This window comes from Notothenia rossii (genome assembly GCF_949606895.1).
Source record: "Notothenia rossii genome assembly, chromosome: 6".
Taxonomy (NCBI): domain Eukaryota; kingdom Metazoa; phylum Chordata; class Actinopteri; order Perciformes; family Nototheniidae; genus Notothenia; species Notothenia rossii.
In genome coordinates this window covers 45,729,927-45,747,109 of record NC_136909.1, presented here as the reverse complement: position 1 = coordinate 45,747,109, position 17,183 = coordinate 45,729,927, and the positions used below count along the sequence as shown (strand labels likewise).

The 17,183-nt window shown below is 41.4% G+C and overlaps 1 protein-coding gene across 1 annotated transcript in view; it reads left to right on the top strand.

The window, feature by feature from the left end:
- The first annotated feature begins 110 nt into the window (after positions 1-110).
- LOC307044597 (patatin-like phospholipase domain-containing protein 7) overlaps positions 111-17,183 on the top strand; it is a 129,644-nt gene continuing 112,571 nt past the window's right edge. Inside the window, exons 1-7 of the mRNA XM_079689908.1 lie at positions 111-198; positions 1,155-1,203; positions 1,806-1,883; positions 2,106-2,193; positions 2,635-2,714; positions 3,153-3,247; positions 3,742-3,877. Of these exons, the coding sequence (XP_079546034.1) occupies positions 1,162-1,203; positions 1,806-1,883; positions 2,106-2,193; positions 2,635-2,714; positions 3,153-3,247; positions 3,742-3,877 (519 nt within the window). The 5' untranslated portion in view covers positions 111-198; positions 1,155-1,161. The remainder of the gene's footprint in view (positions 199-1,154; positions 1,204-1,805; positions 1,884-2,105; positions 2,194-2,634; positions 2,715-3,152; positions 3,248-3,741; positions 3,878-17,183) is intronic.

The window sequence follows — 17,183 nt, the reverse complement described above, 5'->3', positions numbered from 1 at the left end:
AATAAAATATGTAGCTATTGAATGGTACCCTGCACCCTCTCTCCACAGAGCCCAGTTCTCTCTCGCTTCTGGTCCATGCCCCACGCGCGTCGGCATGATGCTTTTATTTTGACAGGAGTGGCAGGACATTCAGAGCGAGCAGTCCGACACTATTCTTAGGTTTGTAGATACACAGAAACTTTGACACCAAAAAGAAAGGTATGTTGGGAAAAATAAGTTTTCGGGTCTTTAGAACAGGGTAGGCTATAGCTGAGTGTTAATTTGTTTGTATTAGTTATAGACTCTTTGAATGTAGCTTTCAGCTCGCATTCGGTTGTCCTGCTGTGTGTGTTTGTAACGGACTGCACACAGAAGCGGACACCCCCTCTGAGAGTCAGCTATAACAAAGTCAAAGTGTATTTTACATGCAACGTTTGTTCTCTGCGCACTCTTATACTGACTATAAGTTCATATTAAACTATAACTGTGTGAGTAATTGTGCTTTATCCACTAACGCTGCATGTGAATCCTGTCAGCCAGGAATATGATGCTCGTTGTTGTCGCCAAACTTGTGAAATATCTGGCAATTTCCATTTGGCCAAATTATCTCACGTGGACCAAAATAGGATACGACTTGAATGCCTAAATCACATTTTTATTTCGACATATAGATAACAAAGCACTGATAAACACCTATTTATTATTATTGCTCATTTTGAATTGACACACGAATAGAGACTAAGACAAATGGAGTCGTAAATATGTGACAGAAGTGATCCACAGATGGATCTGGTAAACAAAGTAACGTTAGGCTTGATCCAATTATCCCGTGCAGAGTGCTGGGGAGACAGCGTGAGGGGGAGTGTTCGGTTACAGCCATGAAGCTTGTGACCATTTTCTCGTGAGCCATGTAGGTGATCTTTAACCCAGATTCTTAAATAGTCTCGGTAATTTGGGTGGAGCAAGGCACGTGCGATAAAAGCGTTAATGGTTCGAGTATCGGACTTTTAATATGTTAACGCTTTTGTCTACCACGTCATTATGTGACCTACTTCTGAAGTTTCAAATTCACAATCTTTATCTTGATGAAATGTTCTCATTGTTTGACTTTTTGGTTTAAGTTATTTCATTTAACTCTAGAAATGGCCTAATTTCAGTGATGCATTGTCTCTTAGAACAGGCATGGGAGAGAATGAGGAAGAGGAGAGCTGCAGCATCTACCCGGTTAGTCTTCTCAGCACCATCCATTACACTGTATTGTCTGAAAATACATATCCATAGCCCTGGCTTGTATCTAGCAAGGCATTCATTTATACTGGGGATGATGAGGACACTGAGGAAATGTCCCCACCACTTTTGGAAAGTGCCAATTTTGTCCTCACCATTTGCAAGAATTGTACAATTTGAGAAAGGTTAATTTGCACAAGAGAACATGGCAATCTGGAGGACTGTTCTCACTTTGTGGGTGTATTTCTGGTAACCCAGTTGGTGTAGTTTGGACCTGCCACATGTTTTATATAAGTCATATTTGAATAGATAATGGTAAAGCAAAATGCACCATAGTTACTGCACTAGTTATTGTAAGCATATTGTATGTATGATATAGCAGTCGGCATATAATTCAGAGGTGTTTTTCCTAATGAAATACATGACACATTTAAAACAAGTATTCCGCTATGCTTTTTGTATTTCACGTGATGATTACGGCTCTGAAACTGAAATGATAAGGTTGTTGCCTTGTCATATTTTCAAATGAACGCTGCATCACAGCCTGACCTGCCTGCCGGTTTCTTCTCTCCGTGTTGTTCCTGTGCTTCATGTTTCAGAGCCTGCTGCTTCCACTCGGCAGTGAGATCAAGGCCAGGATGCAGCAGCTTGTGGAGGAAAGGATGGAGGCAAACATGGTAACCACCAACAGTTTTAATTGAAAGAATATCACTAAAGTGTGTGTTGAAGTGCACTGGAAAAAAGGATGTAATGGCGACATATGAATGAATTCTCTTTTGCCATTTAGCACATAACATGTCGATGGGTAATATAAATAAGAGGGTTCTTATAATAGTCATCTCTTTTTTTAAATAACTGCAGATTGCTCATTTAAAAACCTCTGTCTGTCTGTGTTGCAGTTGACGGCTGTGCTGATCGGAGCTGTGACGGTTGTTTCTGTTGTTGGAGTTGTTGTGTTCCTTCTTTACAGAAGATACAAACTGTCGAGTCAGTGCCCTGTACACTGCACCCCCTGTTCACTTTCACACTACATCTGTTTCTAAAATGTTTCAGGATGAGAAAAATACTTGGTACACTGTTAATGCTTGAACAGTTGTTGCTTCAGAGACTGATTGTTACAATAGCAGAGATCTTTCAGGGTTCACAGTTTATAGAAGCATGCATTCCAACGGTTGGACCTGGTTACTGAAACGTGGCAGTCATTTGGTAGTGATAGTGCAGGTAGTTGATACAAAAAAAGTAGTTAGTGCATGAATTGTGTTATTTCAGGGCCCTGGCACTGCAGTGTGATTTAAGCAGGCAGCTTTACTGCATCAGTCCTAAACTGATGTCAAGGGCACAGACAATCTGTAGATTGCTAATGGCCTCTTTACATTACATTACGTTACTAATGTTATGGCCTGATTGAGAATGCTTGCTGTGTTACAGAGGAGCAGGCCGGCGTTCCACACTATCGCTTCAGGAAGAGAGACAAGGTGATGTTCTACGGCCGAAAGATCATGAGAAAGGTCAGTGCCTTTTTAAACATTGTTAAAAATGTAAAATTTCTGCATTTAAATATCTATAAACAACCAGACATTTCTTGTATATTTAGTTGAGTTGTGTTTTTGCATAATCCCAAATGTGCCTAACAATTTTCTGAATTTTTTTTAACTAAGCTAACAAAGCCATTCAACTTCTAATGTATTGTCGTCATTATCCCTTTTTAAAATGGACTTTTTTCAAGTTTTAAGCCACTTTTTTACGGTATACTTTTTAGATCTTGGTGGTTCTTAAACCACTTATTTGTTAAGTATTAAAATAATCGGCCATCTCAAATTTAAGTCTGATCTGAAAAAACGATTTTTTCATTGTTTTTTACAATTCTTTTAATCACCATGTCCATTTGTTAAGGAAGAGAGGAATGAATGCTAGCACATCAAATCGACACACTTTTCCCTTTGCAGGTTCAGACGCTGTCTTCAGTCCCTTCTTCTGGTTCAAACTCAGCTTCTCGGCAAAGAGTGAGGAAGAGGACCAAAGTCCTGTCGATCGCCCGCAAGTGAGTCCCTTTTTCAGCATTTTCTGAACACACGATAAACTCCAGGGTTCAAATGTCATTCATATCTTTGAAATAGTTGTTTGACAATCTTAACTCAAGGTCCAAGTAAGTCCCTTGAGTTAAGATTATTTTATCAATGAAGATAAGATGGTATGTTAACATAGAGAAAACACAATCAGTGTCAGTCATCACTAAATATTGGATCTAATGTAGATGATGAATACAAAAAACAGCATATGCCTAGAGTTATTCTAAATCCTTCCTTTAATAATCCAATAAACAACCATTCAGGATTTCCATTAAAACACTTAAATAAACAGACATGCACTTATTAAACAGGAAGATTTGTAATATAAAATACCAGTGTGTTTAGAGAAGTTGAACAGGTGTGTGAAATGATCTCAGAATGATGGTTCAGATTCTTGCTCTGCCAATCAGAGTAGTCCATTCTGTCAGTATGAAGGAATGAATTTTATATGTGTGTGTGTTGTTAGGATCCTGCGCATCGGGAAGGAGCCCCCCACCCTGCAGCCCAAGGAGCCCCCCCCCAGTCTGCTGGAGGCTGACCTTACGGAGTTTGATGTCCAGAACTCCCATCTGCCCTCCGAGGTGCTGTACATGCTGAAAAATGTCAGGTAGGCGAAATTGAATGCTTTATAACTTCTTTAAAAAAAAAAAAAGTATATCCGTTTATCTTTCTTTATAAATATAATTAGGAATCAGACAGAACCCCACTACTGTAGCAAGCAGCAACATAAAACTGCAACAACGAGAACAATTAATCTAACTAATACAACACGACACAACCAACATATAGATCAAAATAGGTATCTTGTTAATTTGGGATAAAAGTAAACAAGCTTTCTCTATCAGTCATAAACAGCGGGCCGATGTGTATTCGTCTAACTACATGGCTTGTGAAAATACAACACTTTACTTTGGTAGCTATTCATTAATGTCTTCCAGACATGATTCCCACAAAGGGTGACCACATTGAGTTTTATTTATCATGAGGATTCTCTCTTTATTATATTGTTGTATGTTTTCATTTTAATTGAGTAAATGTCCCTTGCTAATAGACATGTGTCTCAATAAGAGTCTGGGTTGTACAGATGTAGCACTGAATTTCGGACTCCAACTTACAGCTTCCTGCCTACGACCAGCCAAAGACCAGTATAGAGGAATGTTAAGCCCTCCCACTATTTTCCAAGAGGGCGTTGCCAGATTTTCAATTTCAGGTTTTAACCAGGAGATGGCGCTTCATTCACAAATACAGAAAGACAAGTTTCATGGACTTTCAGTTGTGTTTTGAAGAGCATTTGAACACATGAATATTTTAGATCAACTAAAGTATATCTAACCTTGTAATTCAATAATATATAGTCTTTATATATTAAATAATCATAATTTAAATGTTTACATTACACTTCTTTATTTGTTATGCTCATACTTTAACCTTTACAATCGTTTGCTTTAATATGCAGTATATTTTTGTGTTTGCTTCCTCCTGCTCCCTTTCGGACACATACTGTATGATTTATTATTATTATGAATATGAAGATATTATTAAGATAAGATAAGATGTTACTTTATTGATTGAACATTTTAGTTTAGAATGTGCTGTCCCACGGTAATTCAGAAGGCTCACAGGTCGCATTCCGACCATTATTTAAAACAATAGGTGCTTTCACACCGTCTACAGTTTGATTTGTATACAGTTTTCGAATTACCCATTTGCTTTCGGGGAGCCCTATTTTTCAGAGCACATCCTGCTACTAAATATGTCACACGCACGCTCTGTTGACCGGCGCAGCAGCGCGGATGCGATCAATTGCTATAAAAACACTCTTCTACTAATACAGACGGTGTCACTATGCCGGCGGATGTGGCCGTTGTTGAAGCCTCTTCAGGCTCCGCATCGGCAGGCCTCTCCCTCGGTGTGGAGCTGTCAAGCTCGACCCTAACGCCGCTTACAGCCGGCCAACTAAAAGTTATTTTCCGTTCACGTTGTCATTTTTAGACTCCTTCGCTTCTTTGCTTGTGAATCCAAAAGCTGGGACGCTTGGCTGTTTTCGTTTTGCCATATTTTTTTATTACACAGCCAGAGTTAAAAAAATATCAATATGAACATTTCAAATACCGCGCCGGCATCACCGCCATAACCATAGCAACGTAAGTAAGAATGCAGCACCGCCACGTACAGATGGCAACACCCAGACATATTCAAAAATATAAAACAAATATTCAGAAACTGTAATGAACAATAACTATTATTTATTTCAAGAACTGTTATTTACAGAAACTCAACATTTCTAATCTGTGTGACACAAATATGCCCGATTGTTTTGGGCTCCCCCTATTTATCTCAAAGTCAGCTATCAAGGGAGCTCCCTCCCTCTTCGGGGTAGCCAAGCTCCCCCTAGCTCCCCCCCATTTCGAACAGTGTCTGTGGCTGAATGGCCAGCGATTAGGTGCGGCGCGTTTATCATAGGTGATCAGAGCTAACTGCCTGCCGTCAGATTTCATTTAAAAAACAGATCTGATTTTAAGACTATTTCTGCGCTCATAAAGAATGATAAGAATAAGAATAATGCGTATTGAACTGGTTTCATTAATTAGTGAGTTTATTTAACACTAGAACCGCCAATCGGGTCAATGTGTGTGATGTGTGTTGTGTGTGTGCAATGTAACTTTTTTTCAATAAAATATTAAAGTCTCCCAGTCCGTGACTTTTCCTGAAAGTGTGTTATGTAGCACCCTATGTTGTTAAAAATTGCATTCTAATAGCGGGATTTGACGGGTTTAGGTAGGCCTATACAAAAACCTCTGGCGGTTCTAGTGTTAAGGTAATTAGGTACAGTAGAAGCCATTTTTTTATCAGTAACGAATTTAGCAGTTGAACATAAAAGTCAACTAACTGAGGGTCACTTGCAATGACAGTGTTGTGTCTAACTGTAGGCTTGTCACTCAGAGTAACCTACCGTTAATTTAGATGCTGGAGAAGAAAGATCAAGGGGGGAGGGGGGGAGAGAGCTGTGGTTGATGGGCCATTAGTTGTCTAAATACACAGCTGAGAGCTGCCGTTTCATTCAGACTGTTTAAAAAACTGTAACAACGGACTATTTTTCTTAGCGGATGCATGTCAATTTAAATCAATACATACAACTATTTTTTAAATCAATACATAAAACTATTTTTTAAATCAATAAAAACATGTTCTAAATCCATAAAAGCATTTCAATTAATATTGGGAGTCATGTCGTTACTTTGTTGAGAATGTGGCCGTGTAATAAGCGGGATAATTTGCAGCGACTTGTTCCTTATGGGGAAAATAACACCCATCATGTGTGTGTTGAGGTGTGTGTGGTTAAAACACTTTCATGAAGTGAAGGAATTTCCTTCTATAAAACAGCTGTGGGCAGCAGTGAGTGTCACGGACATGAATTCATAGATCAAGGCAGACTGGTGCACACTCTCTCCTGTCCTGCCAGGCGACACGCCCGTTCTAAGCCGTGTCCCTCACTCCTCACATCCCAAGCATCCCCACAAGTGTATTATGTTGTTACATTGTTTCAGATGTTATGTTTCAGTTGTGCTCTGTCTATGTTCAGTGATGCAAACTTGTCACCTTTCGGCGAAATTCGCCGTTTTGAATCCAAAATAAGTCGTTTGTGTGATTCATGTAGATCTGCAAAACAAATATTTTTGGGGTATGGGGGGGGCTGGGACCCGGAGTAATCTGCGGCCGTGAGCTGTTATGTGCCATCATGACACGCATGGTGTTCTTTTTTTATATATTATAATGAAGTACGAGCTGTGTGCTCGAGTCTTCCTGCCTGTCGGCTCTGCTCATGGATGTATAATAAGGCTCTGCTGCTCCGAAATGATGGTCTAGCTTCAGCAGCTACATTACCTACGGGTGCGTTCGTTAATATTAACTGTGCGTCCGGAGTCACCGTGGCACAGACTGGACCGCTGGTGAACAGCTTTTAGAACGGGCTGTTCAGGTGTTCAGAGCAGAGCTCCCTGTCGGAGCGGCAGAGCGTGATGTGAACTGAAAAGTTTTTCTGTGGCAATATTATTTAAGGAATCGTTGAGCTAGCTAGCTAGCATACATTGTCACTATCTGCTAACGTTAGCTTTAGCCTTCTATTTCTAATAGTTTTTTTCATAGGCTATAAACAGAGGTGGTATAAGTATATATATATATTGTACTTGAGTAAAAGTAGAAGTACTCAGATCTTGCACTTGAGTAGAAGTAGAAGTACTCAGGTCTTGTACTTGAGTAAAAGTAGAAGTACTCAGATCTTGTACTTGAGTAAAAGTAGAAGCACACAGATCTTGTACTAGAGTAAAAGTAGAAGTACTCAAATCTTGTACTTGAGTAAAAGTAGAAGCACACAGATCTTGTACTAGAGTAAAAGTAGAAGTACTCAAATCTTGTACTTGAGTAAAAGTAGAAGCACTCAGGTCTTGTACTTGAGTAAAAGTAGAAGCACACAGATCTTGTACTAGAGTAAAAGTAGAAGTACTCAGGTCTTGTAGTTGAGTAAAAGTAGAAGTACTCAGATCTTGTACTTGAGTAAAAGTAATAGTCCCAGAGTGTAGGAATACTCTGTTACAGTAAAAGTCCTGCATTCAAAATGTTCCTCAAGTAAAAGTAGAAAAGTATTATCATCAAAATATAGTGTAAGTAGCGACAGTAAAAGTAGTCATTGTGCAGATTGGTCCATTTCAGAATAATAGATATGATATGTTTTATAATGATTGATCATGAAAGTGTTCTCAAAGCTGGTAAAGGTGCAGCTAGTTTGAATGACTTTGTATACTGCAGGGTAGCTTGTGGATTTACTCCAGGTGGAACTAAAGTCTGATTTAACACTTGATTATATTTCACTTAATTAATCCAGATCTGTGAAGTAACTAATAATAATAATAATAATAATAGATTTAATTTGTTTGCGCTTTTACAGGTGCTCAAAGACGCTTTACAGATAATAGTGAAGAAAAAAAGAAAAGAGAAGAAAGGAACAACAAATAAATATATAGTTAAAGTTAAAGTCAAATAATACAAAAACAATCACACATGAAAAGCCAGATTGAAGAGGTGAGTTTTTGTGAGTTTTTTGAAGGTGGTGAGGTCGGTGCAGTCTCTGATGGGTTGTGGGAGTGAGTTCCAGAGGGAGGGGGCAGCGACAGAGAAGGCTCTGTCCCCCCAGGTCCGGTGATTGGTGCGGGTGGGGATGGATAGGAGGTTGGCTTCTGATGAGCGGAGGCAGCGGGAAGGGGTGTGGTGGTGCAGCAGGTCTGTGAGGTAGGGGGGGGCCTGGTTGTTGAGGGCTTTGTAAGTTATGAGGAGGACTTTGAAGTGGATTCTTTGACGGACGGGGAGCCAGTGGAGGTTCTGGAGGATGGGCGTGATGTGGTCTCGGGAGCCGGTGTGGGTGAGGAGGCGGGCAGCAGAGTTCTGGATATGTTGGGTTTATTGAGGAGGTTGGATGGTATGCCATAGAGGATGCTTTTGCAGTAGTCGAGTCGTGAAGTAATGAATGCATGAATCAGGATTTCAGCAGGAGAGGAGGAGAGTGATGGGTGGAGACGGGTAATGTTTTTGAGGTGGAAAAAGGCGGTCCCGGTGATGTGATTTATGTGGTGGTTGAATTTGAGCTGACTGTCGAAAGTGACTCCGAGGTTGCGGATGTGAGGGGGTGGAGATAGAGTGTGGCTGTCAATGGTGAAGTTGAAATTCTGGATGTCTTTGATACGGGATGGGGGGCCGATGATGATGATGTCTGATTTGGCACTGTTCAGTTGGAGATAGTTTGTTTGCATCCATGCTTTTATTTCTGAGAGACAGTTGGTGAGAGTGGAGTGTGTTGTGGGGGTGATGGTTTTTGTTGAGATATAAAGTTGGATGTCATCGGCGTAGCAGTGAAATTGAAGGTTGTGGCGACGAATTATTTTGCCAAGGGGGAGCATGTAAAGGATGAAGAGGAGGGGGCCAAGCACCGAACCCTGGGGGACGCCTTGGGACAGAGGAGCAGTGGAGGAGGTGCAGTTGTTGATGTTGATAAACTGATGTCTGTCGGTGAGGTAGGATTTCAGCCAGGAGAGTGCAGTGTCAGTGATGTTGAGTGATGATTCGAGGAGGGACAGCAGGATGGTGTGGTTGATGGTGTCGAATGCTGCGGTGAGGTCGAGGAGGATGAGGATGTTCAGGTTGCCGGAGTCAGAGGAGAGGAGGAGGTCGTTTGTGATTTTCAGAAGAGCTGTTTCTGTGCTGTGTTTTGATCGGAAACCGGATTGAAATGGCTCAAAGAGGTCATTGGAGCTGAGGTGGGATTTTAGTTGTGAGGCAATGACACGTTCAAGTATTTTTGACAGAAAGGGGAGATTTGAGATGGGCCGGAAGTTGGACATGATGTCAGGTGTGAGTCCAGGTCTTTTGAGAATGGGTGTGACAGCAGCCAGTTTGAGAGAGGGGGTAACTGATCCAGATCTGACGGAGGAGTTAATGATGGTGGCGATGAGCTGGGACATGGCAGGGAGGCTCTCTTTAACACATTTGGAGGGCATTGGGTCAAGTGTGCAGGTAGAGTTATATTCCAGTCATGAAGTGGGACAGTTGCATGGGGGTCACAGGGGAGAAGTGGGACATTGGCTGTGAGGTGAAGGGGGGGGAGCCAGGAGAGGAGGTGGGGGGTGCTGATGAGGGTGTCAGATTGCTGTAAATGTTGCTGATTTTGGTTTGGAAAAACGAAAGGAAGGAGTTGCACGAGGTGGCGTTGTCACAGGGTTTGAGAAGTTTGCTGATGGTGGAGAACAGACGCTTGGGGTTGCTGGAGCCAGACTGAATGAGTTGTGAGTAGTAATTAGACCGAGCTGCTTTGAGTGCATTACTGTACTGCTGGAGATAGTCTTTGTAGATTTGAAGATGGACTGTTGGTGTGGTTTTCTTGTGTTGGCGTTCAAGTTGACGTTTCCTTGATTTCATTTGGCGGAGTTCGGGGGTATACCAGGGGGGGGAGTGTATGAAAGAGACATTTTTAGTTTTTGTGGGGGCCAGTTCATTGAGACAGAAGGAGAGGGTGCTGTTATAATAGTCCAGAAGTTCAGATGGGTTTTCAGAAAGTGGGGGGGGGGGGAGGCAGACATCTTGCAGGTAATGGAGGCAGTGATTGCTGAAGGTGAGATGGATTTGAGGTTTCTGTAGGTTATTGTGCGTTTTTGCTTTTGGGCAGGGATGGGGATGTTGATATCCATGATGATGGCCAGGTGATCAGAGATGTGGAGATTGAGGCTGGACAGATGATGGATGGTGAGACCAGTGGAGCAGACCAAGTCCAGGATGTGACCACGGCTGTGTGTTTGGAAGTTGATGTGTTGAGAGAAGTTGCAGCAATGAAGGGTTTCCTTAAATTCAGAGGCATATTTGCAGGTCGGGTCATCAATATGAATGTTAAAATCTCCTAAGAGGAGAACAGATGGGGATATGGCAGAAAGCTGAGTGAGAATGTCAGAGAGGTCAGAGAGAAAGGAGGGGTGTTAACTAAAGGTATTAAATACATGTAGTGGAGTCAAAGTACACCATGTACCTCTGAACTGTAGTGGAGTAGAAGAACAAAGTAGCAAAACATTGAAATACTTAAATAAAGTACAAGTATCTCAAAATTGTGCCCAAGTATAGTACTTGTTGAGTTTATGAACTTAGTTACTTTACACTGTGTGGCTATAAAGATAAAAAGACTTAAGCCTTGCACAGAGGCACGAAAATACATTTTCAAAATGCTCAACAGTGCTGCCAAAATTATAAACTGACTTCTCCACAATTTCAAATAAATGCTTTTATATATTTCTATTAGATGTGACTCTTTGGCGTTTCTGTTATTATTAACACTGCTGCTTTAGTAGTTCTGACTGCTAAAATCCTCTGTTATTCCGTGGGGTGGGGGAGCCGGGGGCTCGGATCCTTGTCACCTTTTCATACCTGATGAGTTTGCATCCCTGTATGTTAAAAAGCGTCAGTCACCTTCATTCATGTAATAAAAACATCTCAGGTCAGTAACACTCAAAGCTAAATGTGCAATACCATGTTCAGCTATGTTACTATTTATAATGTTATTGTTGTTACATCAGAAGATTTACATATTGAAATGATTTCTTAACTTACAGTAGGCTATTTTTTACAATGTGTGTTGGAAGGATTTATTAAATTACAATGAATATTGTCATTGTTGAAGGCTTTTAGAGAAGGGTGAACTGTAAGCCTAAATTACATAACATGTTATGCCTAAAAACATAAAAGCCACAATAAATAAATCACAATTATTCTAGTTATTTTTACCTCCCGTATTGCTTTCAACCCACCAGCTTTTATGGTGTTGTTGCGTCACTAACTGTAAGCTTGTCACATACAGTCTATGGTCACTCAGAGTAACCTACTGTTAATTTAGCTGCTGGAGAAGAAAGATCAGGGGGGGGGAGGGGGGAGAGAGCTGTGGTTGATGGGCCATTAGTTGTGTAAATACACAGCTGAGAGCTGCCGTTTCATTCAGACTGTTTAAAAAACGGTAACAACGGACTATTTTTCTTAGCGGATGCATGTCAATTTAAATCAATACATACAACTATTTTTTAAATCAATAAAAACATTTTCTAAATCCATAAAAGCATTTCAATTAATATTGGTAGTCATGTCGTTACTTTGTTGAGAATGTGGCCAAGTAATAAGCGGGATAATTTGCAGCGACTTGTTCCTTATGGGGAAAATAACACCCTTCATCCAAATGAGGATCCCTCCGCTATACTTTGGGATCCTGATCGACCGACGAAGCTCCATTAAAATATACATATTTTTGGTGAATTACTGAGTTTAGGCACGTTAATAACGTTTTAATGAAGTTGAATACAGTATATTCATATGTGTCAGTGATTTCATGTCAATTCGGCAAACATAAACATAAATGATCGTGGTGAAGATGATGATTAAATTAGGATTAAAAATCTGCATTTCCTCCCGTTTGTTTTTTTCGAATAACAAAGTTATTTTGTTAAATAACAACATGGTGATGTTTTGTAAATGATTACATGTCTCTTATTTAGCACAGTAGTATGATATCCGTGACATATGGATCTTAACAAAGTTCCGCTGTACATCCAGCATACTGTATCTCACTTTATTTCACATGAGCTCCAGTGTGGAACCCCACTGCACCCCCTGGTGGATCAATGATCCATTGCAGCTGGCTTCATTAGGGTCTGAGACCTAGGTCGGCGAAGACCCTATTGAAATCGGTCGCGCAGCGACCGATAAACCTGCGAAACACACACAAAACAGGGAAAACGACCGGCAAAAGCACAGAAAAGGTTCGGAAATCATGACGGGTGATAGGCCGCGTGAGCCCACGTGACTGCAACTCGCATGATTGATATCGGTAGGATCAATTTAGTCGCTCGCAACGCGAGCGATAACCATGCAAAACCCACACAAAACAGGGCAAAAGACGGGCAAAAGTGGCCTAAATCATGACAGTAGGTAGCCCACGCCAACCGAGTCACATGGGCGCGAGCCATCCTAGGCCGTCCATAAACATGATTGATATCGGTCCGATTATTATTGTTATTCTTCTTCTGATTATTATTTGAATACATTGCGCGCACTTTTGACCCCCGCAACATATGTGAAAACTCACCAAATTTCGCATGCGCATCAGAAGTCGTGAAAATAGCGATGTGTAATTGGTACCGGAACTTTGCGTACAAAATTGCGTAGACCACGCCCACTTCCGTTTTTAACGTTAACTCCCCCTACTTTAACTTTCACGTAAACCAACGAAACTCGCTACGCATATCTAGGGTGCGGAGACGAGCAAAAAAGCCTCTTGGAGGGGTATAAAATAACGTACAGCAAGTCGGCCATTTTGAATTTGGCGTTGGAAAAATGCGATTTATCGCGTTTTTCGTCCTCCGCACTTTAACGAACTCCTCCTAGGGACTTTATCCGTACGACTCCAAATTCGTCGGGTAGCTTCTCGACAAATGGGCAATCTAAAGTTATCACGGAACTTCTTTTCTTTCGCACGGCGCAGCCGTGATTTGGCGCCAAAGTTCGCGTTCGCTCGATGCTAGGCCATCCCTCGCCATGGAACACGATGATGTCATAATTCAAACTGACATGCTCAGAACGCCACCAAAATTAACATGATGATTAACACTGCGGCCCTGAACAGCTCTACGTCAAATCCGATGTTACTTAATATGGCGTTACCATGGCAACGGATCCCTCGCCATAACACACGGTGTCGCTGTAACTCCAATGGACACGGTCCCATCGTCCCCCAATCTTCACTTTTATATCACCGGTGAATGCCTCAACAGCTCTACATGAAATCTGAGATCTCATCGTATGCCGTTTCCATGGCAACGAATCCCTCGCCAAAAAACACGATGTTCTGTTAACTCAATGGAAAATCGTCCAAACGACACCAGACTTCATATGATGGGTGATGGTCAGGCCCTAAACAGCTCTATGCCAATTATGGGATGTCATCGTATGCCGTTTCCATGGCAACGCATCCCTCGCCATACAACTCTATGTTGTCGTAATTCAATGGAAAATCGTCCAAACGCCACCAGACTTCATATGATGGGTGATGGTCAGGCCCTAAACAGCTCTATGCTAATTATGGGATGTCATCATTTGCCGTTTCCATGGCAACGCATCCCCCTCCATAAAACCCAATGTTGTCTTAACTCAATGGAAAATGGTCCAAACGGCACCAGACTTTAGATCACAGTTAATGGTCCGGCCCTCAACACCTCAATGTGACAATAGTGAGTTTTCCTCAAAAGCTGTTGCCATGGCAACGCATCCCTCGCCGTTAAGCACGATATTGCTAAAACTCCTGTTTAAATGTTCAAAAAGTGTTCAAATTTCACATGTGTGCTAACGGTCAACCCCTCGAGACATATATGTGTCAGTTTTGAGATTTCGTCAAATGTCGTTGCTATGGTAACTAAATGGTCGCCGTGAAACATGGTTCTCTCATAACTCCAGTTAACTTGCTCCAAACGGCCCAAAACTTCACAGGTTTGATAACGATGCAGCCCTCAACACATCTAGGCGTATTATGGGGTGTCATCAAATTCCGTTGCCATGGCGACAGATCACTCCCCATCAAACACAATGTTTGTGATACTGCTGTAACTCCTGTGTACGTTGTCCGATCGGCCTGAAACTTCCCACGTTTGCCAACGGCCGAGTCCTCGAGACATCTGCCTGACGTCGACGTGCGGACAACAGCCTGCGGAGCGTCGAAGACCCGCTCAACGCTGCTCGCAGCTTTAATTATAATTACATTTATCTATCACGGGGGCGGTCTCAAGTCAAGCTGGAGGTTTTCCCTTGAGCGAGGGCAGATCACGTACCAATCACGGCCCTCGCGTTTCAAACTGTCTGAAATGAATCGCTACATCTGTACTAGCGATCATGTTTAATATGAAAGACTACCCACACATGTATCCCTTATAAAAACGGTATTGTGCAGCACTCATCCAGATAACATGTGACTGTTACCTCGTTTTGCAAAGAAAGCAGCAGAAATATCATTGGGGATATTTCGACTTTAAAATGCTGCTTGGTCATGAAGGTTGGTGTCGGCAAACAATATTACGAATCCTCTATTCAAACATAATGTTCAATGTGCATCGACATGAAAATAACAAAAAAGTTCATGCTGGACTCAAACCCGAGTCCCAACAGTAAAAATCAATCATGCCCTGCCCGTTATGAGTGCGCCACGAATCATCACGACCTAACAAATCACCACAGCTCATTTTGTTACATTAATATCGTCAACAAGTTCTAGAAAAATGCAACCCGGCCATCATTTATAATGTGAGCGAATGTATGTACACTTTAAGCCATATAATAAACATATTATAGTAGGCATTTGCTTAGAAATAGTATACTGACTGAGGTCTGTATCAAGCCTCATTAAGACCCACAGAGATCAGATATCCTAGTTTATCAGCCTGCGAGCCCACATTATGTTGTGATAAGTGTTAATTTTACATATAAATGTGTTCTTGTGCAAACATTAACTTCCAATATGCAAATCAGGCCATGTGTTTCGTGATATTTGCCATGCAACATTATGCTGTACAATATAATATTTTGCCTCTATCTATCTCTATAATAATATATATTGGGGATATATAAATATCCCCAATGACATTGGTATCTTTGCAAAATGAGGTAACAGTCACATCTTATCTGGATGAGTGCTGCACGATACCGTTTTTATAAGGGATGCATGTGTGGGTAGTCTTTCATATTAAACATGATCGCTGGTAGATAGCCACAGAAATCGTAACACAATTTAACCTGGGCGGGTCACATTTTAACGTGGGCGGGTCCCAGTTCCCTCGGAGGATCACAGTTTAACACAGATGAAGACTTCTCCACGCTGCTTTCAAACTGTGAGTAAACACCGTGTGCTTCACTTGGAGGCTGTCTGAAGGTATACACAGATGGACTTGGACATTAACAACGATATTCCGTAATAAGTCTGGCAACAATAGCCGGTTTAAATGATTTATTCGAGCAACTCGTTTGTCTAGTTTTAGTCCTCGCTGTTCGCGTCCGGATATCGCCATCGTAATCACAACCTCACACATTGGTACTGGATGTGCATCAACGTGTTCCTAAGAAGCCAAATATACCAAAAGATGTATGTAAACGACAGAAGAAAGCGATCGAAATGTGTATTTCAGTCGAAAGCCACGTACCCCACTGAAACGAGTTGATCGGGAAACAAGTTGATCGGGAAACAAGTTAATCCGGAACACCGGACGGCGTGACTGCAGCTGTAGCCGCTAGACCAGGGGTCACCAACCTTTTTTAGGACGAGGGCTACTTTCAAAAAATAAAACAAGTCGGTGGCTACTTTTACTCCTCTTTTTTTTGTTTTTTGCAGTGTATATATTTAGCACATTTTAACATTATTGTATGCTTACCTTTAACCTTTGTGTGCTGTTTGGGTCTGTGGGACCCGTTTTCAGTGTTTACTAAAATAACATGTATTCAATTTAATTATTTTAACCTGCTTTATTTTGGGGGGGGACCTCACATCCTCCAGGGGAATTTTTTTTTAAATGTTGAAGTGAAATGCATCAATCTGGAGCACAAAATGAATTGATGGATACAGCTCTCAACACTCATATGAAAGGGAGTTGTATACTTTTCAATAATCCAAACATCTTTAGGATATGATCACAACCAATAACAAACCATTTCAACTTGTTTATTCTTATCTTATGTTACTTAGTTAGCATTCTATCTTTTCATTTATGCATATTTGGCTAATCACTCCCCTTTTAAACTGTTTTTTTTTAAGGAAATTACGCCATGTGTATGTGTGCGTCAAGTGCAATAAATATATATGCAAGTTGCAACACACACACAGTAAAACTCTGCCCCTCATGTGTGGTATCGGCTGGCATGATAGGCTGTTCAATGGGGCTGATGTGTAGATTCTGCCAGAAGGAAAATCAGCGGGGAGGTGCCACATTGCTTTTCTTCCCGACTGCAACGCTGGTCCCGCAAATCAAGCAAGAACGTGATTGGTCGATATTCATTGTGGGGGTGGGGGGAGGAGGGGTGTTAGATAGATATAGAGTTGTAGTAAGTAGATAGGGTTCGCTATGATTGAGGTTTCGTTTATGCATAGGGTAGGTTCTTTTAATTACATTTCCTTTTTTGTTTTGTGTATTTTATACATTTTGGATTTGCGAGCTATTTTTAGAACATGCCCGGTGGGCGACTCACGTTGCCCCTGCGGGCGACTAAGTGTCCGCGGGCACCGTGTAGGCTACCCCTGCGCTAGACAAACAATTACACAAACAATTCACCAGTGCAACCAAACAACACAACCAA